Raw genomic sequence first — 24,375 nt, 5'->3', positions numbered from 1 at the left:
TTTAAGGAACAGTGTCATATTGAGGTCAGCGAGGACTAATTAGTGGGAACCCGGCGTCTGGAGGAAAACAAACGGTGCTGGCAGCCGACAGCGAGCTCAGGGTGTCTGCTCCCGTTCACCTGGCAGTGACAGTGGCCAGTGAGTCACCAGCATCCTGCTGCCGTGAGCAACAGACAGCCCCAGTTAGAATTGGTAATTGGAGTGCAGCACAGAGACTCAAAGCCTCCGTCCCTCTTAGAATTAACCGAGCCCTCAGAGGGCTTTTGTGTGTCGTCACTATAGAGGGATAACTGTGCCCCCGCCCTGAGCATAGTCTGTTTCTGCCGAAGAGAAGTAAGAAATTACAAGGACAGGATAAAAATAGCTTGTTGGAATTGTTCAACCTGGACAAGGCAAGGCAGGTCGATGAGCGATCTGTGATAGGCTTCAGGCATAGGATGGGTCCCTGTCAGCTCCCTCTTAACCTCTATTAAGTCTCAGACCCATGAGATGGTTGGGCTTGTTTGCAGGTGTCACGAGGAAGAGGTTTTACTGCCACCCGCACTGTGGCAGTCCCTACCGTTGAGAATCTCAGGAAGTCTGTTTATTCTGTCTGCCTAGGACCTTTCTAAAGGCTGGCTCTAACTCCTGACACTAAGTATGGAGAAAGGGACCATCTGTAGGAGGGTAACTTGCAGAGTTAAAAAAACAAGCAGGCTTGGAATCTCAAGAGACTGGCAAAGCCTGGGCACTTACTACCAATGTGACCCTGGACTAGTCATTTCCTGCTGTGGCGCTTAGCTTTTGTTCTCTCAAAAGTTACAGCAGGTCCTGTGTCTGTGAGCGCAGCATCCATGATTCTACCAATTGTGAACTGAAAACGTGAGGGCAGCAGGTTATATCCATTCTGAACGTGAATAGACATTTTTTCCTCCCTTGTCATTGTTTTTTTTTTTTTTTTCCGAGACAGGGTTTCTCTGTGGCTTTGGAGCCTATCCTGGAACTAGCTCTGTAGATCAGGCTGGTCTCGAACTCCCAGAGATCTGCCTGCCTCTGCCTCCCGAGTGCTGGGATTAAAGGCGTGCGCCACCATCGCCCAGCCCCTTGTCATTGTTAAAGCAATGCAGTACAAACAAGTATTCATTCATATATTATAAGACATGTGTTGTCTTAATTGTCATAAGCAATTTAGAGATAAAGTGTATGGGAGAATGCATGTAGGTTCTGTGCTATTTTTTTCTCTTGTGTGTCACTGGATTTTAGTATCCATGGGGACTCTGGAACCAATCCAGTGTTGCTACTGAGATCTGTCTTCTCCGTGACTCACCAGTTAATTCATTTCACTCTCTTTGGTCATTGATCCAGCGCATTCATTTACCTACTCCTTCGTTTATAATCACATTTATTCATTACAGACGTCTGTTGACTAACTGGTAAACTCTAGGTACCCTGAAGCTAAGATTCCTTACCAGAGTTATAAGGAGGAAGAGGAGCAGTGTGTAGGAGGGAACAGCACATACTGAAAAAATACCACTTCGATGTAAATATAGGATCCCATTTGTGCCTCTCACAGGGGATTATCACATCACAGGATACTGGAGTTGGAAGGAGCCTTGCTTGGTTTCCTATTTAAGCAGCCATTAGTTTGCGCTGTACAACTCTTGAACTTTCCTGGGAAACCGTGTCTATTCTTGGCAAACAGAATGCAGGAAGTTCTTCTTGCTCTTTTACCCACTCAGGTTATCTGTGAACTATCAACCTGCTAGCTGGGCACAGCTGCCTCTGTGGCGGCACTGTTCTTTCTGAGATGACCCAGTTAGAGGCAGAGACACCCTGCCTCCCTTAACCTTGACATGTGTTAAATGGTAATGGCCCTCCTCGGTCTCGGTTCCCCATGTGCAGCCTCCTGTCCTTTACAGTTTGTTCATGGCCTCATTAACAAGCAAGCGTTCACACATTCACAGGCCCGTCCTTGTCTGATGACCATGTCTTTTGTTAGTTTCCGTGTGTCTGGTGCTCAGTGCCCGACTTGGCTCCTGTGAAACCCTCAACTGCTTATTTGCAGTTGAATCAAAAGGGCGGAGATGGCAACTCAAAAGTTGGGCTGAACTCAACTCTGGGTTGAGTCTAGCCAGTCTCTCCTTGGAAATTACCTGCTGTTTTTCTTCCCTGCTTTCCTCAGTTATCTCTCCCATAAATAATTGAAAAATTAACAATGCAATCATCACCTAACAGGTTTGTTTTTCATTTCTTTGTTTATATTAATACTCCATATCTCACAGGTAGTAAAATCTAGGTTGAAAATACCCCTACAGCATCTATTTTATGCTTCATGACCTGAGATAATAGTTGGTGGTGTTGAGATCACTAGCTTGAAGGCAGGCAGCCAGGTCAGGGACCTTCTCCCTGGGTTTTTTGTTTGTTTGTTGTTTTGTATTTTTCCTTTAGATTTATTTTTATTATTTATTCATGTGTATGCTCACGCATGTGCAGGTCAGAAGAGGGTATCAGATCCCTGGTGCTGGAGTTACAAGTGTTTGGTTGTGAGCTCCGTGATGTGGATGCTGGGAACTGAACTCTGTTCTTTTGGAAGAGCAGCCAAGTGCTCTTGAACCACTGTGTCGTCTCTTCAGCACCTCGCTTTGAAGACTTCTAGGTTGTGACCTTGGCAAGTCCGAAATCTAGTGAGCCCCATGGTCTTCTCTGCAATGACTCTCCAGGGAGGGTTGCTGTGCAGTGACCTGAGAGCTCATTCCTGTGATGGGATCAGCATTGGCTCTGTGCATCATGGGTAGATGACAACTGTCCTTAGGTTGTGTCTCTGTGGTTACTGTATCACCAGAAACCAGGAGGCAGTGGAGAAGCAAGTCTGTTGGCAGGGTCCAGGAGGCTTGCTGCTGCCCCTGTGGTTTCCCATGCAGTAGAGTCACAAAGCACCAGTGCAGGGGTCGGTTCTGGTACTGATTGTGTGTCTCTAAGTGTGTATGTGTATACGCTTGTGCTAGGGTTAGAACTAGGACCTAGCGTATACTAGACAAGCATTGTACCAATGAGCTCCCCCACCCCCAGCCTGCTGGCATCTTAACCTCTGTGCACGTTTTATCACTCGGCAACTTCTCCTTTTCATCTCACTGGGAGCCTTTGATGCGTTTCTCTCTTCGGGTATAGAATGGCATCTTTCTGGTCAAGAGATGAAGAATTCAATTATCCTGATTACCTTTTGGGGACATTTCAGAAGATGCAAAAAACAAATTTTGAGCCCTTTCCCTCTCAGAGTGCATTCTGTCTGGTCTGCACCTGAACTGTAGCCAGCAGGAAGGGGGTGTTTTTTATTCTCGCGTTTGCCAGCTGCTCCTGGGGCTCCGGCTCACCTCTGGAGTGAGAGGACTTTGTGCTCCCGGTGCAGGGGTAGCTGCAGAGTCTCATACTTTCTACCTTCCCGGCCCGCCCCAACTTGGAGGACAGTTACAGAAGTCCCCTGCATCCCCTTTGTGGGTCATGTGATTGAATCAGAAGTTCATGCTATCATGGGCTCCTAGGGAATCGTGCTCTCTCGGTGTCTGGAGTGGGAAGCTGGGATGTGGAGGGCAATTAGAGGTCCTTCTGTTGAGCATCTCACTGACTCCTTTCTTCTTTTTCCCTTTCTGTGTGTTCCAGGTATACGTGTCTTATGACTACGGAAAATCATTCAACAGGATTTCAGGGAAGCTGAACTTTGGAGTGGGAAACAGCAGTGAAGCAGTGATCTCTCAGTTCTACCACAGCCCTGCTGATAACAAGCGGGTAAGGAGACTGCCTCAAGAACACTGCCTTCTGGGAGGATGGCTGTACTGAAGGGGGCGGGGCCTTGGAGCCCTTTGTCATCCTTGGTGCACACACGGCTCACCAGCTACTGTTTCCTGTCTTACCTGGGAATTGGTGACAGAATGCAGTTCTCAAGGTGGATCTTTGCATAATCAGACCAAATATTGGTCAGGCAGGATTTTTGGACAAACAAGGTCAGGTTCAACCACAGAAAATCTGCCAACCAATACATTGTCAGACTCACTGGTGGCTGGAACGTTTCTCAGGTTCATGGTGCTAATCCTGGGCCTCCAAGATTGCCTGCTGAACCATTGCTTTTGTTGGCATCATCACCATGTGCCTGCCTCTGTGTGTGTGTGTGTGTTCATGTGTGTGTACGCGTGTGCTCATGTGCATGCATTTACTCTTTCCTCTTTTCTGAACCTATATGGCTATAGAAAAGAAACTCCAAGAAGCAGGTGTGGCTGTGTCTCTGCTGTCTCCTCAATTAGCTGCCTTGCTTCTTTGATCAGTACCCTCAGGCAGTTGTTTTTGGAATAAGTGTTGACCTTATCCCTGGGCTATAGGCAGGTGGAGCTAGCTGAGCAGGAAGGGAACCTGACAACCTGCTAGGCTTTCTTGCTATTTGGTAGCTCTTTGCTCTGGGAGTTATACTGGACCCATGTTTCCAGGGGTGGGAACTGCTTAGGTAGAGAGCTGCCTCAGCTGTAGTAAGAGTTCCCTGAGGTGAGGGCAGCTGCTGCATTCTGCTTGTGCAGAAATTGCCCACTGAGCCAAGACCGGATCTTTCCAAGGCCTTGGTGTTGGTTTCTCAGATGGCCTTGGGTCTCCTAGCAGGGGCTGCATTAAAAAGTTTTAGCAACCCATGCTGTTACCCTGACCAATGTCAGGGTCATTTTAGTTGCTGGATTTGTGGAGAAGGGGTCCTGTCATTCTCCCTGCCAAACTCCCTCCTCCCATATCCCCTCCCCTCCTCCATAAGGGTGTGACCTCTACTGCTTTAGGAGGAAGCACTTGGGAGGTTTCCAGGCAGTGGCTGTTTACCGGCTGGTACAGACCTTTAAAAAAAACCACAGACTAGCATAGTCACTACTGGTACCTGCTGAGTAAATAATCAGCCCTATCTGATGACCTATATGTACACTTCCCAAGGGGAAAACAAGGAGAAATAGCAGGAACTGGACCTAGTCTCCACCAGCCTTAGCACTCACCTCCTGTAGCTACCTTATGGCCAGTCAGGATGGCTCCTAGAGGTGGAGAGTGGCCACCTAGATTGTAAGGCGTTAAGATGCTCCAACTAGGATTGGCCTGCTAGGGGTCTGGCTGCTGCTTCTGGCTAGTTCTCTGTGTTCCTTGCTCCTCAAGAAACAAACTATGTTTAGACTTGCGTGTGTTTCCAGGGTGTGTTTCCCTATTATGGCTATCACCACTAGATTTCCACTCCATCTCAGAGTTGACTCTGGCTGAAGTCTTGGCCTCATAGCCTCCCTCCTCGCCCTGGACTCTACTTTTATAGTGTCAGTGCTCCCTTTCCAGCTCAGGGCTCATATGTGGGCAAGTTGTGCCTTCCTACCCTTTTCTGGTTATGTAGACCTGTGTGGATCACAAGGCTGAAGACAGGAAGGCTGCATCGGGCTCCCACGAACACAGAGCAGGCCGAGGACCTGAGTTTTGCAGCATTTGGTCTACAGAAGGTGGAGAGCACCTGCTATGTTGGGACAAGAAGGAAGTAGGGATACTTGACTGATCACTATAAAGAGACTTAGGCATTGCACGGAGGGGTGGGGCAGTGTGTTATAGTTCAGGTGCCTGGCATGCATCTTAGGTTTCTCATGGTGAGCTGGCCATGCATGCTGTGGAGTTGGCAAGGCTGTGGACCCAGGAAAGAAAGCAATTGCCTTTTTGGAGAACATAATGACAGTTGGAGGTGAGGTTCATAATAAGGAGAGAGTAAGACTTTACTGTAGCCTGTCTACTTCCCCATGTAAGACTGTCACCCTCTCCAGATGTCCCCGGAAGGAAGTGATGACACCAATTGTGTTGATGGTGCCTCTTACTTTTACCTTTGTTCTCTGGAAGGCAAATATTGCCCCACCAGCCTTACCACTTCCTGAGAAAAGCCATGCAAGGCTGGGTGCCTTGCTGTCAAGAGTACGGTGCTGGGACCAAACTCATCGCTGGGCCACTGGAACACAGTTGGGTTTTACAGCCTAATTTTAGCAGGAGTGTAGATGGATCCTGTCCTTTTCCAGGCTGTGCATGGAGCTAGGGGAATAGTAAACAGTTTGTTTCCTTCTCCTGCTTGCCTTCTCTGCTTTTAACTCATCATCCGTCATACCTGGGTTCCTGCATCAAAACTGGAGAAAGTCCATTGTGTAGATAAATTCTGCAACTTGCTGTCTTAGTTAGGGTTTCTGTTGCTGTGATGGAACAACATGTTCCGAAGCTACTGTGGATGGAAGGCTTTCTTTCCCCCAACAGTCCCATGTGACAGACAGTTCATCATCAACAGCAGTTAGGACAGGAAATCAAGGCAGGGACCTCAGGCAGAGGCTGATGCAGAGGCCATGGAGGGGGGTTGCTTACTGACTTGCTTTCAAAGGCTTGCTCAGCCTGGCTTTCTTATAGAACCCAGGACCAGCATCCCATGAGTGTAGCCACCCACCATGGGCTGAGCCCTCTCCCGCCAGTCACTAATTACAAAATGACCTACAGGATACCCACTTCCTATGGAGGGCAACATTTTCTCAACTGAGGCTCCCTCCTCTCTGATGACTCTAGCTTGTGACAAGTCGGCAAAAAACTTTATCATCCCAGAAGCACCCTGGGGTATGAAGTGTTTACAAAGAGGCTGCTGAAGTTCTAGTAGTCAGAGATGCTCCTGAGACCTCACTTTGGGAAGCAGCTAGTCAGTCAGGTCTGGTAGCCCATCTGTGGGGTTGGCCACCAGGTGCCAAAGCAACCAGGCATTCGGTTCTTTCCTGTCATGTGTGTGCCGTGTGACATATGTGTATGACATGTGACATATGTCTGTGACATGTGGCATATCACCAAAGTGTACGAGATGCTGGGTGAAGAGTGACGTCATCTCTAAATGGAGCAGGGGGTAAGTGAGGTAGTGAGGCCCTTAGGGAGCACTGAGGGTTAGGAATGGGGCTTCAAGGATGGGATGTTTGTTGCCAGTAGGGGAATAGAGTTGGTAGGAGCCTGCAAGCAGGAGGAAGGCATGGGCAGGAAGAGACTCCAGGGAGCTGGCTGATGGCATCTGGGCAGGATGGGTGTTCTGCATTGCCACCCTGACTACCATCTGGAGGTGGAGGAGATTGACTTTCACCTTGGACTTGGGAGCCCTCCAAGGAGCTTTGAGTTAGGGAGCGGTGGGCAAGAACATTTTTGGGGAAATGTGACTCCTTCTGATATGTGCAATGTATCAGAGAAGAAAGAATAGAGAAAAAAAGTGGAAAATGAAACCTCGTCAGTATCCAGTGCTGGGATTAGAAAGAGGAACCACGGCACCTCGCTTTTTTTGTGACCCCCTTGGGATCGGAACTCGGCTCCTCATGCTTGCACAAGGACTTTGCTGGCTGAGTGACTCCCTCAGTCTCATTCATCACCTAACACCACCGAAGGTCAAACGTGTAATTTGTAAACCTTAGTGGGACAGACCACATCCAAACTGTAGCAAGCATTCAGTATCCATTCTGGAGGCTGTATGGAAGAAATACTGCATTAGGAAAGGGCATAAGACTAAGCTTCCAAGATGGTGCGTGCGTGCGTGCGTGTGTGTGTGTGTGTGTGTAAGATGAAGAATCCGCACAGAATCAAAGTCCAAGATTGTCATGGGAGGAGCAGGGAAGCTTCAGAGGGATGTTGCAAAAGGTGAAGGAAGACGGGTTTCCAGGGAACAGCTGAGGAGCATCTGAGGAGAGGAAACACATCCGTGAGTTAAATCGCACCATGAAATGCTCTCAGATCAGGAAGTGCTGTCTTTGGTTCGGAGAGCAGAAAGGATTGATGGACTGTTAGAAACCGGGCTCTGCAGCAGCTGGGTATGACTCTGCTCCTGCGTCATCTGGGGGGATCAAGCTGCTGTGAGCTTCAGTGTCCTCGTTCTTAAGAGGGGGTGTGACAAGGTGACCCAAAACACCGAGTCACTGTGAATGAGAAACAGCCTGTGCAAGACACGGCCTGGGAAACTTCTAGTTCCCTGCCTGGTGTGGAGCAAGTGCTCTTAAAAAAACAAGCAAACCAAGCCAACCAGAAACAAACAAACTGAAAAACCATTCGGCCTTATCATAAAAATGGCTAGTTAGGTGGTATTTTAGATTAAATGTGATCCTGGAGAAAGGCATGAAACAGATTTCTGGAACAGTCCTTGCTAACTGAAAGTGCCACCTTTCCAAGGAGCCAAGATGGGTTGAGAGCAGGAGGGCAGGCTGTTTCTAAGGAAGACATCCATGGCGGGAATTATGATGCTCTTGCTAGGATCGTAATTGTTTTTATTGCACCGAGTTTGCTTGGAGTAGTTTTTGCTCTCAAAACATTTACTATCTTTTTCTTAGATTTAATTAGGCTTCTGCAGAGTGTGAGATTTACATTAGATGCTGGGGGAGGAAGTACAAGAGAAACAGCACAGGCGAGATGTGCAAAGGAGAAGGCAGGAGGGACCACTGAGAGCCAGGTGGGAGCCAGTGCAGGGTAGCAGCTCCTGTGTAGGCTACTGAGAAGGGTTTGGAGCAGGAAGCTCGTCTGTCATGTAGGGGAATGCCCTTGAATTGGCTGTCTTCTAGAATGTGAAGGGCTGATTGTGGCTGGTGCTAGGTCCCCATTGCTCTACTTCTGATTCAATGCCTGCTTCTCGGGACCACTCTTGCTTTTCTGGGAGCACGGCTGCTTCCCCCACATCCCACCCCACCCTGCTCCAGTCTCATTTGAGCTTCCTAGACTCGTTATTTTCTTAGGCCTCTGAGCCTTTCATTAAACCTGTACAATAGTGCCTAACCCAAAGTTACATTATCCCAGGCATGGAATGTTCTTTCCTTGTGGACATTATGCCTGCCATGTTAGTTAGCTTTTGTCAACTTGACACAAGCTAGAGCTATCTGGAAAGAGGGAGCCTCAATCACACTGGTCTCTAGTCAAGTCTGTGGGGGCATTTTCATGCTTAATAAATTGATGTGGGTGGGCCTAACCCTCTGTGGGTGGTGCCACTCCTAGGCAAGTGGTCTTGGCTTGTAAAAGAAAGCCAATTGAACAAGCCATGGGAGCAATCCAGCCTCCACAGTTTCTGCCTCTGATCCTACGTGAGTTTCGACCCTGACTTCCCTCAATGATGGGCATGAGAAAGCCAAATAAATCCCCCAGCATCCCTAGGTTGGATTTGGTTGGGGTTTTAGCACAGCGACAGAAAGCAAACCAATGCAGACACCCTACAGTGACCCCCTCCATATAGCGTCAGCTCTGATACCGTGGTCTGGACAGGTTCTCCCAGTGCTCTGCCTGTGTCACTGGCTGTTTGACCTTCATCTGTGCCTTGCTGCAGCACTCCTAGCTTATGACTGATGGAGTCTGCAGGATTCACATGTTAAATTGCACTACCTTCGTTGGGTCCCCAGGAAATCTTGAGGCGGCAGCTGCCTCCGGCCCAGTAGATCTTGTTTAAAGTCGGTGACCTATTAAGAAGTGAAATGAGGTATGGCCCCTGCTTCCCATAGCCACTTCAGCCGGGTCTCAAGAGTGTGCCTGGCAGCACAGTTGGTTCCCCAGGGCTATGGAGTCACCTGGCATTATAGCAAGGATGGAGAGATTTTAATGATTTCCAGGAAAAGGGTGAGCTGTGGCTGCCTGGAGGATGGGTGGAGGGATGGCACCCCCATCAGGGTCCAGGCAATCTGAAGGACAGGCTATCTCTGTCCTGGCTGCCAATAGCCACTTTCTGACTGTGTCTGAATGGCCTGCCAGTGAGCAAGAATGGGCAAGTCAATGGGAAGAAATAAAAACACCAGAAAAGTTGACTAGCCTATGACCGGGCTAAACAAGCTCCCCTCGTGACCTTACTGGGCCTGTCTATTCTCTCCTTTCTCTCTCTCTCTCTCTCTCTCTCTCTCTCTCTCTCTCTCTCTCTCTCTGTGTGTGTCTTGTGAGAACTGGAGAACAACCTCTGGTATTGGTCCTCAGGCTTGGCCCCACTTTTTTTTTTTTTAAAGATTGGTCCTAGTGTGTGCAAAGGAAGAACCTTTCAGCTGAGCTATCTCCCAGCCATGCATCCGTCTTAACTGAACCTGGTTTGATATATCCAGCATCTTTTGGTGGCCAGGAGATGCAGAGATAGAGGATGAGACCAACATGGGGACACTTGCAAAGGTTTAGGGACCTGTCGGGTGGCTCTGGCCAGAGGTTGCTCTGACTTTGCCTGTTCTCTCTTGCAGTACATCTTTGTAGATGCTTATGCCCAGTACCTGTGGATCACCTTTGACTTCTGCAGCACTATCCATGGCTTCTCCATCCCATTCCGGGCTGCTGACCTCCTCCTCCACAGCAAAGCCTCCAACCTCCTCTTGGGCTTTGACAGATCTCACCCCAACAAGCAGGTAAGAGACCTCTGGAGCACAGATGTAAGTGTGTGTGTGTGTGTGTTCTGGAATTTTCTGCTCTGCTTGGTGGATTGTGTGTCCTTTTCGTAACCTTGCCTCCTCCCTTGTCCTCCTCTTCCCTCAGGCTTAACCTTTGTAGCTACTATTTCACTTAGCACAGCTAAGGAAACGTATACTCCCTTGGCACCCTCTCCCTGTGTCCCTGCCATCAGTTAGCACCCAACGCTTGGCAGGTCCTGTGACTTCAACACTAGGCCTTTCTTGGTGTTCATGCATTTTTGAAAGCCTGTGGGGTAAGTTGAGGCCCAGAAATGTGACTAGAGAGAGCCACCTGAGAAGTCTGGAGTGTGAACTCTTCTGTGACTTCCTGGCGTGTTTCTATCTGACTTCTCTGTCCTCTCCTATATTTATTTTGTTTGACTTTTGCCAAACTGGGATCGAATGCAGACCCTGGCGCCTGCTAGGCCGGCGTGCTACCCCTCAGCTTCACCCTGCCATACCTTAAGCACATGGCACTGACATTTGTTTGACGTGATTTTCAGCTTTGCTATTCTTCCTTTGTGTTTGTGCATGCCTCTGAGTTATAAAGCGAATGGCGTGTATTTCCTATTTTGAATCAAGTCTGAAGAAAACTAGGAAGCGAGGGAGAGCCTGTGGAGCAGTTCTGCCTCAACGCTCAAATGTGTTAAGTAGTGAATACTGGTAGGGCGTAAACCCCTCTACCTCCTGACTAAGGAGATTTGAATGCTTTTGCTCAAAGGGCCTTGAAACAATTCATTTGCTCTATGGTTGTGTAACCAAAACAGAGATCTGTTTTCCTTTGCCAGCCGTAGGGAGTAACCTAAGCTTAGGGGCAGGGTCAGTTTAACAGGAGAGGGGACTGCTGTTAGTTTTGGACTCAGGCTTCTCAGTCTTTTCTGCTGGGGCCTGTGGAAGCCTCTGGTGTCCACAGGTTGTGGGGCTTTGGTAACGAGCTGGCCAAATACTCAGCCGCCAAGTTTATGCATTCATTCGATCCCTGTGGTCAAGCATTCAGTTGGTCCCTTTGCTCTGGGCAATGTCTCTGCAGTCAGCTGAAGTGACCAATGTGTATTTATTTATTTAGTGCTGGGTATCAGACCCAGAGCTTCTTACATGACAGATGAGTATTCTGCTACCACCAACCTATTCCCGTAGTCTACAAATATTGTATTTTTATTCTCTTTTTTAGTGTACTTTCCTTTTTTAAGAAAATTTTACCATTGTAATTTTTTTGTGTGTTTAGTTGATGGATATCAGTTACATTTATGTTCTGCAATATCACCTCCATCCAGCTCCAGAACTTTCTTCCCCTCTTGTAGAACTGAAACCTCGTCCATATTCAACCCACACTCTATTTCTTGCCCCCCCCCCCCCCCCCGCAAACTCTCCTGGCCACCATTGTGTTTTCAATCTCTGATCTTGCCTCCTCCAGGTCCCTCGTGTAAGTAGAATCACACACTTTGTCTTTTTTCACTGAGAACAGTGTTTCCAGTGTCCTGGGTGTCAGTGTGTGCCAGGTTCGCATTCCTTTTGCAAGGGGCTCATACCCTGTGGTGTGGATGTACTGCATCGTGTCCCCAGTTTTGCTTTGTGTTTTGCAACGTTAGGGAAGGCACCCTGGGCTTTGTACAGGCTAGGCAGATTCTCTCTCCTGACACCTCACTCAGGTGGTGAGACAGCCCCCAGGTAAATAACAGATCACCCTTCCAGCTGCTCTAGAGAACAGATCTGTCCTTCCTCCTCTTTCTGTTTGCTGTGGTCTGCCTGTCCGCGCAGTGTTTCAGTTGGTGTTTCCAGCATATGGTGGCACATGCATCTCTTCTCATGTCATGACTACTTCTTGTTATTTTGGTCTCTGCAGCTATGGAAGTCAGATGATTTTGGCCAGACCTGGATCATGATTCAGGAGCATGTGAAGTCCTTTTCTTGGTAAGTTGAGGCACGTGGCAAATCCTGGTGTGCAAAGGAAGTCTCCTGTCTCCTAGCTCCTTCAGTCTGGATTGGTTACTTTGGCATGAGTGGGACCAAAATACTTGACAGGAACAAGCTAAGGGAGGATTATGTTAGCTCGCTGTGTGAGAGGGTCCACGTTTGTCATGTTGGGAAAAGATGGCAGGCCAGCTGATGGCAGTGGGAGAGGTTGGAAGAGGCTATTCATATCACAGTAGACCAGGAAACTGAACGAGGAAGGTACTAGGAACAGGGTATGATTTTCAAAGACCTGACCCTATTCACCTCCTTCTGCCAGCCAGGCCCACCTTCTATAGGTTCAACAGCTTCCAGCTGGGCGCAGATATTCAGAATATGACCCCATAGGAAAAATGACAGACTCGAACAGTCATAATAGACAGTGGGTGGATATTTTACTCTCAGCACTTGGTTCAAGAAATATACTGTCCTGACCTGGGAAGCAGAATTGCACAGGGAACAAGCTCACCAGTTGGCGGTGAGAAAGGGTGGGGTGTTTTTCAGTTGGTTAGAGGACCTGGGGGAACCTTGAAGCTCTTGCATGTCCTAGAGTCCAAAATACTTTCATATTCAGGGCGTTATATCACAAATGGGCTTTTCCTCAGTATAAAAATTCAGACTCTGGTACATCCATTTCATGTTTTTTTCCCCCCAAATGCAAGCCGAACAAAATCTATGGATACAGTTATAGAGAAGAATGTGGTGTAGGGTGTTGCTCGAATTCTAATTGGTCTTAACAATAAAAGCCTGGAGTCAGATATTGGGGGTGGAAGCTGAAAGATCAGAGAAACAGAGCAGTCAGCCTCTAGTTCTTCACCTCCTTCAGTCCTCGGACTGAACGCCATCTCTAAGACACTTCATACTGAATCCTGAGCTCCCGTCTCCTCCTGCCGTCCTGTCTCCAGCTCCCTAGTGCTGGGATGAAAGGTGTATGCCACCACTGTTTCCTCTGTGGCTAACTAGTGTGGCTAGCTCCATACTCTGATCTTTAGGCAAATTTTATTGTTGCGGCACAAACAAAATATCGCCACAGTAGGGAATCAGAAAAGACATTTTGTATACATGCCACACATGTTGGAGGGAGCACGAAGTGCCAGGCAGCTTCTGGTTGCCCTTGATCCAGGCTGTGCATGGCAGATGGCAACAGGAACTAGCATGCTGTAGATAGTTGTAGAGGACAAGACTTCCCTGCTGGAGATGCATGGCCAGAGGCAGCTGTGTGTTTTTGTGGTACCTGGGTGGGGAATACCGAATGTTTGGACTGTGTATTGTTCAGGATTTGTGCAGAGAAATTAGGTAAGAATCTCCAGTGCTGAGGGACTGTGAGGTGACTCACCGGGTCAAGGTGCTTGCCTCCAAGCCTATTGACCCGAGTTCAGTTCCCATAAGCCACAGATGGAGGAAGAGAACCAATTCCCTTAAGTTGTCCTCTGACGTCCATACAGTGCTTGCCTTGTGGTCTGCACATGATTATGTGTGTGTTTGTGCACGCACATGCACGCACATACACGCACGCACACACACATACACACATAAACCAAACAAAAGAATCTACTGTGTTTGGGGAAGGAATCTGAACTGAATCCGAGAGAAGTGGGGAGCCACTGTAAGCTTTGAGGAGAGTGAAGTGGACTATTTTCCATCAAGAACATCCATGTCTAACTAAGTGCTGCTGCTTGTCACCTTGTATTGGGAGAGCAGTGGAACATGAGATCTTGAACACATGTGTTTGCATGTTTGCAGTGAGCATGGGACAGATTCTTGGGATTGGTTGTAGAGTGAGTATGTTTGCCTTCTTTGGTCATTTTGTTTTCCTGACTAACAGAGAGACACCAACCACAAATTGACCCTTGAATCCTGCATTGACTCATGGTCCTCCTGTCTTGTATGTGTCCTGGTCCCCTCCTCATTCAGTGTCTAGGATCAGTTTAAGAACCTTGTGGTGGTTGGGTATGGTGAAATACACCTTTGATCCCAGCACTCAGGAGGCAGAAGCAGGCAGATCTCTGTGAGTTTGACTTGTCTGGTCTGCATAGTGAGTTTCAAGACAGCCAGGGCTATATATGGAGACCTTGTCTCAAAACAAACAAACAGGGCAAAACAAAACAAAGCACTATGGTTTTTGATTCCATATTATTTTGTGTTCTACACTTTGTCCATGTTTGTATCTTGTGGACTCAATGGCCTGTGTGTGTGTGTGTGTATGTTTGTGGTGCGTGTTCATATATGGGTAGGTACACATGTGTGACTGGGTATAAAGGCTTGAAGTTGTCATCCGGGTCCTCCTCTGTTATTCTCCACAGTATTTATTGGGAGAGGATCTCTCTCTGAATCCAGGGTTTACCAGTTCTGGCTAGTCTAGCCAGCAGTCTTGCACTAGGGAACCCTGTCTGTCCCCACACCTGCCTGTTTTTTTCTTTGGTGCTGGGGATCTAAACTCCTGCCCTTACGCTTGCATGACAAGTGCATTATCCACTGAGCTATCTCCACTGGCCCTCACCAACCTTTGTGTAAAGCTTAGCTATGGCTTTACTTGGAGACACTGCTGTTGCTCATGAGTCTCAACTGTCTTTCTGGATCACTCTTGTCCATTGGAAGTTTATCCTAAGAACACAGGCAGAGCAATCCTTTTGAACCTTTGAGCGTGTGTGGTGTGTAGGTGTTCACATCTGTGTGCATGTGTGTGTGCATGTGAGGTTAATGCTGGCTGTCTTCTTCAATTTATACTTTTCACTGTATTTTTAAGGCAGGGTCTCTCAAAGACCCTGGAGCTTATTAATATGACTAGACTGATTGAGATGTGAGTCCCTGGGATCCGCCTGTCTCCCCACTCCCCATTAGTGTTACAGACAGGAGTCTCCACTCCCATGTTTTACATGGGTGCTGAACTCAGGTCCTCAATATTGTATAGCAAGCACCTTGCCCACTGCGCCATCTCCACAGTCCTCTCTGAACTGCTGAACACATCATCGTTCACTCAGATGAAGGGCCACAGGGCCTGTGCACTTGCTCTTTCCTCTGGCTAGAATGTTCTTTCCTAGCTTGCACTCACTGCCTTCCCTTTTACTTCATCAGTTCCTGAGACTGGCCCATCAGATCTTACTTATTTACTCGAGTGTTATCAGAGTGTGCGCTACACTCTGATAGGATACAGGAGGGAGACAGTAAAGTAGCGCCCACAGCGAAGCAAGCGACAGGCACCATCACACACGGCTGTCCTTGTGTGTACAAAAGCAACTGCAGTAGGTTAGCAAAAATCCCAAACACAAGCTACAGTTATGAAGTCTAATCCTCTATTAGCTCCTCCATGTCCTCTGCTTTGCTCTCCTATCCACACCCCCCATTTGATTTTTTAAGCTTCTAAGTGGAAGTGAGCACACACACTTTTGTGTGTATCTGGCCTGTTTGACTTCCCACAGCAGCTCCATTTTAAAGGCTGGCTAATATTCCATTGTATCTCTGAACCACAGTCTATGCAGTTTTTTTCCGTCAATGAACCTCAAGGTGTTTCTGCTCTTGTGCGTCGTGCCATGGTAAACATGGGAGCGCAGATCTCAGAGGCAGTGATTTCATTTCTTTTGGGGTTTATATCCAGGAAAGAGACAGCTCAGTCATATGGTAGGTTTATTTTTAATTTCCCCAGGATCCTCCCCAGTCTTGGTTCACACAGTGAGCCGCACACGGATTCCCCCTTTCTCCACATTCTTCAGCACCTCTCTATTGTCTTTCAAGTGATAGCCATTCTTCTGTGGGGAGCTTTCTAAAGATTCTATTTAAAATGACGACTCCTGTCCGCTCAGCTGTGCCCTATTCTTTTTGTGTGCAATCCTTTATTACCTTGTAGCACACCGTTGTTTGTCATGTTAACTATTTGTCTTCAACAGGATGAAAGCATCAAAGGGAAGAGATTTTGTTAGTCTAGCACACTGCTTGAGTCCCCAGGGAAATTGTAACTTGGGTAGGCATTGCAAAATTTTCCATGGACATTGTCAAATTTACTTTCATCTCAGTAGCATAGAATAGCGTCTTTTTCTACAGCTAAGGGCACATTGTCTCATTTAGCTGTAATTTGCATTTTCTCATTATGAATGAATTTGAATGTCTTTACTGAAGATATTTTTTTTTAAGATAGGACTCATATTAACGATGGCTGGCCTGGAACTCCCTATGTATTTGGCAGTGACTGTGAACTCCTAGTCAGGCATCATTTAAAAAAACATGCTCTTCTTAGCAAATTTGAGGACAGCTATGGCTATACACAGAAACCTTATCCAAAAAAAAAAAAATATCCCTTGCTCTCTTTCTGATTGTTAGTCTTCTTGTGATTTCTGGGAACTCTTTATATAGTTGAGATTGGGCCCTTTTGGTGTGATATAAGACAGGTGTATGTGTATGCTTGTTTGCCAGTTAGTATTTGTCTTTTCAGTTTTATGTTTAGTTTTAGTCTATATTAAATGCAGTGGACCAATAGGATATAGACACTGCCTATTGTTTATTTTAGCTGTTTGTGTAAATTGATTTTTTTCGAGTAGGTCTTACTTGCTTTAACAAAGGATGCTGAGGAAGGAGCAAAGGGAGTAAGAGGCACCACAGCTTAACGTCTTCTAAGTCACATGGACTTCCCTTTCATAACAAGCAGTTTTTCTGGTCCTTTGGTGATTTTCCTTGGGCAGAGGCTGTGTTTGTCATAGGAGAATTGTAACTATGCTATTGTGTAAAGAGAGCCTCCATCCCGGGATACTGTCTTAACTTTCCATTGCCTAATGGGAAGAAATTGATAATTTTTAGGTTTACTTTATTTTGTATTTATGAATGTTTTGCCTGCATGTGTATTTATGCACCACAGTGTACCTGGTGTGTACAGAGGTCAAAAGAAGGCATTGGATTGCTAGAGTCACAGAAGGCTGTGGAAATGGACCCCCGTCCTCTGCAAGAGCAGCCAGCATTCTTAGCCACTGAGCCACCCCTCCAGCCCCCAGACTGCCCTTTTATCACTTTGAGGGAGAGTCAGCAGGACTACCTAATGCAAGGCTTTTTAGCTTAGAACTTTGTTCTGTAACTTCTGCAGGCACACAGGTGTGTTGGAGAGGTTGGATTTCTAGTATTGGGATTTCAGGTTGCTTAGGAGATTGATCTTTCCCTAAATTTCCCCCAGAGTAAGAGTACAAGATGATCTTCCAGAGGGGAACATGGTCTTGAGTCACCATGCCTGTCACCTGGGAGCATCAGGCAGGGGAGGCAGGGACCAGGGCAGAGAAAGCTAGAAAGTACATGCCCAGACCTAGAGACTGACAAGGCCAGCACAGGGCAAGACCTGTAAGGGGGTGGGAGGCACTCAAGGGTGTCCCCACGCAGCTTCCCTCTGGGGCTGTGGATGAGGCAGATGGGGCCCAGGGGTGATTATGCTTAGAAGTAGCCACTAGATGAACTTTCTGTATGAGAGACAGAACAAGAGTACCTAAGGGCTGGAGAGAAACTGGAAGGTGAGGAGATGCCGGAGTATAGGAGCCTGTAGATGGAGCCAATCCCAGGATTAGAGGTCCAAATATGGGTGGCGGAAGAGGGTTGGGGTGAAAGGTATGAGGTGTTCGGTCTCGAGACCTTGGTTTCCTCTTTTGGCTGGAGAAAGGGATAATAGAAGTAAGCTCATCTCAAAATATGTCAAGAAGGGTTTCTTCCTCTCTGCCTTTTAAAAATACCCAGCAGCCTCCTTTTCATTTGCATATCCTCTAGGCTAGAGGAAGTACTTTAATCAGTACTTCTAATTGTGGAGAAGAGAACATGTCACCAGCCGCCCCCACACAAGCATCTGATCAGGAAGAATGGATTTCTCCCACGCCGGGCCCGGGCTGCTGGCTTCTCCACCACTCTGCTCAGAGTCCAGATTGTAGGGTCGACATCAAGTCTTCTTCCAGTGTTGAAATGAGACTCTCCTTTTTCTGCTTCTTGTTTTCTTCCTGTATATGTTCACATGCATGCATATGTGTTCACATGTTTGTGTGTGTGTGGAGGTCAGGGCTTGATGCTGGGTATTTGCCTCGGTCTCTATTTTATGTTTTTGGGGATAGGGCCTTTCCCTGAACTTGGGGCTCACTGGCAAGACGTCTTCTCCACCTTCCCAGCACTGGGATCGTGATACAGCACAGCCCGTTTTCACGTGGCCACCACAGCTTCAGGTCCTCGTGCTGGTTCTACACCCACTTTTCTGACTGCACCGTCTCCCCACTTCCATTGGTTCCTTTGAAAACAGTTTGCTTTCTTTGATGAACACGGACCTGACCCTCTTTCTTGGGAGTAATGGGAAATCATCCTCACGTTCATTATGTTGAGTGCCACAGGGCCTTAGAACTGTATACAGACAGCCACATAAATGACACCCTCGGTTCCGTGCCAGCGTTATCTCTGCTTGGCTACTTCGGGGTTCTTTGTTTGACTTACCAGTTAATTTTCTATTTGCCGGTTCTCCGGCCTTGGTGTTTAATTTTGAGTCGGGAAGCTTGGGCAGATCAGTGGTCTTCCTGGCTTCTGGGTGGTGCTGTATTTGAGAGCACTAACTCCAACTGAGAGCTTCTCCGGTGTAGTCTGATTTTTAACCTGTAGAGGCGATTGGGATTAGTGGCTATAGTAGGAAGTAGTCCATGCATCCAATGCAGTAAGCATCTCTTCAGCCAGGGATTCTGTCATCCCAGCCTCCCCAGGCCAGTGTGACGTGCCCAAGAAGATTGCACAAACACATGTGATGCCGTGGGTAAGAGGGCCCACTAGAGTGTACCGAGACCGACTCCAAAATTCACCTGGCCCCTGTACTTCCATACCTTACTTTGAGTTAAAACTCGTATAGAAGCTTTGCTAGGAAAAAAGAAAAGCTTCTTGGAGGACAGTGATTTCAATTTGATCTGGAAGGAGGGTAGGTTTACATGTAAGGACTGGAGTGTGCAGAGGGCACCTCTACACAGAGATGTCCACAGAAGCAAAGAGTGACAAGTGTGCCTACCCTCTCTGGAGGACACCTAGCAGGTCGGCAAAGCAGGTGCCTCATGGGAGATGAAATACACCTGCAGGATGACTCCAGATGGCATGAGTTAGTGATATCAGCAGGGACAGGCAGGGAAAGATCTGAGGGATAGGCCGCTTGCTCAGAGGGTCCTAGTGTGCCCTGTGTACTGCTGCGTGTTTTAGTCTAAAGCACCTGGGGAAAATGCTACTCACCTCTGAGATTCTGAGCTTGGGGCCAGGAACTTGTCTGGTGCCTCCAGCGCTCATTTTCCTCGGAACCACCCTGCCTTCTGCCGTTTCTGCCCTTTGAAAGTAGGGCCCTAGATTGCCTTGAGCTAATCCCAGGATGCTTTGGAAACAGCGGTAGCAGAGTAAAGCACCTTACAAGTGGCAGTTCCCCAGCTTCTGCCCCCAGCTAAGGAACAAGCAAAGGCACATGCTTGAGCAGAGCGCCATTTGTAGCTGACTCCATAGGGTCTTAGGTCCTGGGCAGTTGTCCACACAGTGAAATGTCCATGCCTCCAGTGACTAAATAGGAGATGGTAACAGTTGTTTCTTCCTTTCAGGGGAATCGACCCCTATGACCAGCCAAACACTATCTACATTGAGCGGCATGAACCCTTTGGGTTCTCCACAGTGCTCCGCAGCACAGACTTCTTCCAGTCCCGGGAAAACCAGGAAGTGGTCCTGGAGGAAGTGAGGGACTTCCAGCTTCGGGACAAGTACATGTTTGCAACAAAGGTGGTGGTAAGTGGAGGACCCTCTGCAGTTGGCTGCTCCAACAGTTCCTTTGCTGGGTCTGGCATCTAGCTGGGTAAGGTTGTATGACATCAACAGGATGACGTACTTGGGTAACTTGGCTGAAGGATCCTGATTGTCAGTGAACATGCCCGAGGGGCATGGGAGGTACCAGATGAGAACAGAGAAATTCAGAACAGGTAATAATCACTGTATCAGAAGATCTAGGAATCTGCTTGTGTTCCAGTAACCAAGCATCCCAAATAAGACAGATTTCGTTTTTGGTGTGTGTGGTTTTATGTATATGTTAGTGTGTGTGGGGGGGTGTATGTAGGGGGTGCAAAGATTGACCTCAGGTGGTTTCCCTCCCTCTCTCCACCCCAATTTGGAGACAGGCCAAGCCTGTAGCTTACCAATTCAGCTATGCTTGGTGGTCAGTGAGCTCCAGGGAACCTTCTGTCGCGGGTTTCCCAGAGCTGCTGTGTCTAATTCCTCACCTCGCAATGGGTCCTGGGGATTGAACTCAGGTCCTCAGGCTTGCTCAGCTAGTGTTTTACCAACTGGGCCATCTCCCTAGTTCTTAAAAGCAAATTTCTTTGTAATATCAATAAAAAGAATACAGACGGAAGCTGTGGCACCTGGGAACTATTTTTCTTTGAATCCCGCTGCCTGGCTGGTTTCTTTTAAACTTAGACTCATCGAGATTTTTGGACACTTTCGTTTACGTGGCTAATAGGATGTTTAGTCATTGGCCAATGGGAGTTAATACTCTAAGACAAGCAGTAAGTAAGCTTCCAGATATCGGTAAGTCACTTAGTGTTCCGCCTTGAGGAGGTCCTTCCTTCCCTTTGGTTTGAGGTGTAAGAGCCAGGTTCTGAAATGGAGCCTTGCTCATTTCAAACCAGAGCTGATTACTTAACAGGACTCTGTGACCCCGTTCAAAGGGACAAAGCAGGCTCTGGTAAGAGCATCTTGGATCCCTGCTCCTGAGAACTGTGGCTTTGCTCACTGACAGGCAAGCCTCTGGTACCTGGGAGGTTGTCCTGTTTTCTGTCACTGCTAAGTTAGGGACTGAAGCCAGCTAGAGTGTTTGTCTTCGGGTTCTCCTTTGTTTCTGCAGTTGGTAGCAGACAGGGCAGAAGCGGGCCAAGCTTCTTGATAGATTCCTAGGGTACTCACTGTCCAGCAGGGAAAGCAGGGAGGAAGGTTGGACGAAGGGTACAGGTGGTACAGCTATAGACATCCCCATTATGGACCTTGCAAACGTGTTTTTTTATTTTATTAAAATTCACATGACATTTATTTACTAATTTTGTGTGTGTGTGTGTTGGGATGGGGCCATGGGCATGTGTACGGAGGTCAGAGGACAGCTTGTGGGCCTTAGTTCTGTTCTGGTCTTGGGGTTGGAACTTAAGTCGTCAGGTTTGGCCAAAAGCACCTTTCCTCTTGGGTCATCTCAAATGTTTTATTTTTAAAAGTTGTTTTAGGACTGGAGAGATGGGTCAGCGGTTAAGAGTACTAGCTGCTCTTCCAGAGGACTTGGTTCAATTCCCAGCACCCACATGGCAGCTCCCAACTGTCTGTAACTCCAGTTCCAACAAAACTGTGTGCATAAACTAAAAGATTTTTTTATAAACTTGTTTTCAGTTTTTAATTTATGCGTGTCTGTGTGTGGGAATGTGCACCTGAGTGCAGGCGCCTGTGGAGCCAGAGCTGCCAGATGCCCTGAGCTGGAGTTATGGGTACTGATGAACAGCAGCTTTGACATAAGTGCTGGGATTGCCCCTCTGCTCTGCGAACGCACACTTTCTTAACCTCAGGGCCATCTTTCTAGCCCCTACAAATGGGTTTTTTGTTTGTTTGTTTTTGTTTTGAGACAGGGTTTCTCTGTAACTTTGGAGCCTGTCCTGGAACTAGCTCTTAGACCAGGATGGCCTTGAACTCACAGAGATCCACCTGCCTCTGCCTCCTGAGTGCTGCCAAAAATGATTTTTAAAACCATTGAATTGTGGCCATTTTTTTTCTGCTTGCATTGACCCCTAGATTATATCTATCTTGCTTTGCTTGGCTTTTTCTTAACATACCCATGTACACACATATACACACATACACATATGCACACATGCACACACACGTTTTCAGAGTAGCTCAAGAACATGCCCTACTCCAATTATTGCCTTGGACATGAGCAGGGTAATGGAAAATAGGCCCAAGTGGAAATCAGGCCCCAGCACTGACGCTCTGTGACTCAAATGGGATATCCCTGAGTTCTTTTGCAGCTGCCAACCTCCTTATCTCTGGCTCCCCAGTGGCTGTGGGCCTTTTCTGTTGGAAGTCTTTGGCTTGGAGTTACTGTGTGGCTTTAATGTCTCAATTCTCATGCACACTAATGATGCCCTGGTTTGTCCTTGCTTTTGCCTGATAGTGGATGGCTGTTGTTCCTTCTCTTGGTCTGAAATTCCTAGATCTCACGCCCAATCATGTAAGAGACAATTGTGGGAGCTGTCTGTGGTCCACTCCAGTCTAACAATAGGCACAGCTACTCTCCAGAGCATCTGTGAAGTGTCTATAATTTCTGGCTTTAATGGTCACTAATGTGACACCTGGTAGCAGTATGCAGGGGGGTTGAACATATGCTGTCATTGGACCCATACCACTAAAACAACGCAGCAAATCCATTTTAAATTTTGGAAGGTTGTATGACGATTAATCTTGCCATGTTGATTGCACTCAGAAGTACAGAGGGTTAATGAAGCACACTTCTGGGTGTGTGTGTGTGTGTAAGGATATATCTACATAGGATTAACTGGGGACAAAGATACCTAGAAAGCTGGGGGGGTCACCATCCCACCCCTGGGAACCTGGGAACCTGAAGGGATTAAAAGAGGAAAAAACATAAAGTTTCCTCTTCCTCTTTTCCGTCCTCCAATGACATGACTTGCCCTTCTCTGCCATGCTTTTCCTGCCACTGTAGACTGGACCTCTGAAACTGTGAGCCCAAATAGTTATTTCTTCCTTCAAGTGATTTATCTCAGTAGTTGCTACAGTGAGATAAAGTCTAATACCCTTAGTATCGCTGTATTGAGCTTCTCTTTACCCGGGATCCTAGTGAGAGGGTGCCACCTAGCCCAATGGTATCCACACTTTCCCTCCTGTGTGTGGACAGGTCTCTGGGCTCCAAGGCCAGTGGAAGCAGCTTGCATCTCTGCTCTAGGTAAGCCGTGCCAGGCCCACATGCTTCTCTTAGGAACAGCTGCAGCATCATTGCCCAAGAGCAGATGTTCCTGGTATACATTGCGGGACCCAAATGTACTCTCCTCTGATCATCAAAGAGAATCATCAAGAGTTTTAAGAAAGCCCTGGAGCCTGGAGAGATGGCTCAGCAGTGAAGAGTGTTTGCTGCTCTTCCATAGGACTTCAGGCCCCAGTAACCATAGAGACAGCTCATAACTACCTGTAACTCCACCTCTTAGGTTCTCTGATGCTTTTCTCTGGCTTCTGTGGACAGGGCACCTGTGTGCATGTGACAAGCATGCATACCTTTTTACACTGAGTTTACCTTGTTGCCCTTGAATTTATTTATTCTGTGTAGTGTCTCTATATAAAGTTCCATAAGATGTGAATAATTTCTGCCATTCTGCAGAGTTATCATTCACTTCCTTATTTATGTTTCTTTTAGCAAAAAGTATTTTAATGTTGATGAAATCTAATATATCTGCTATTCATTTGTTTTGTTTGCGGTTAGTATTTCCTTTCTCTTTCTTCCTCTGCCCTATTTTTGTGCTATTTGGGATTGAGTCCAGGGTCTGGGGCCTGGCAGACAATACACCTTACCATTGATCTCACAATTACCTTGTGCCTACAATTGATAACAGTAATTGTAAGAAACTGCTGCTCTCTCTTTTCTGTTAGTTATGGTCTGCTGTGAACCCCTGAAATGCAGTTTTCTTTTGAGTCAGTGTACTTTTGTGGAGGTGTATGTTGGTTTGAATGAGAGTTGTCCCCCTCGTCTCGGGCAGCTGAACACTTGATCCCCAGTTGGTATCACTGTTTAAGTGGCGCAGCCTGCAGAAGGAAGTAAGCCACTGGGTGGGGGTGGGCTTTGAGATGTAAAGCCCTGTGCTACTTCCAGTTCGCTCTCTCTGTTTCACGTTCATGCTTACCGTTGAGGATGGGCACTCTCAGCTTCCTGCCTGCTGTAGGTCTACTGCCTGCTGCCATGTTTCCTTGCCATGACGAACTCTTCTCCTGCCTTGGTCATGTTATTTGATTACAG

General features: G+C 47.4%; 1 protein-coding gene across 1 annotated transcript in view; it reads left to right on the top strand.

Moving 5' to 3' along the window:
- Positions 1-24,375, top strand: part of Sorl1 (sortilin related receptor 1) — a 159,388-nt gene that overhangs the window by 23,044 nt on the left and 111,969 nt on the right. Inside the window, exons 3-6 of the mRNA XM_041657853.1 lie at positions 3,637-3,762; positions 10,212-10,373; positions 12,259-12,326; positions 19,928-20,108. Of these exons, the coding sequence (XP_041513787.1) occupies positions 3,637-3,762; positions 10,212-10,373; positions 12,259-12,326; positions 19,928-20,108 (537 nt within the window). The remainder of the gene's footprint in view (positions 1-3,636; positions 3,763-10,211; positions 10,374-12,258; positions 12,327-19,927; positions 20,109-24,375) is intronic.

Source organism: Microtus oregoni, unplaced genomic scaffold (genome assembly GCF_018167655.1).
Source record: "Microtus oregoni isolate MIOR12 unplaced genomic scaffold, Mior012 000008F_ref0000371, whole genome shotgun sequence".
Taxonomy (NCBI): Eukaryota; Metazoa; Chordata; class Mammalia; order Rodentia; family Cricetidae; genus Microtus; species Microtus oregoni.
Note: the sequence above shows the minus strand (reverse complement) of the source record. Positions and strands in the feature narration are given on the sequence as shown.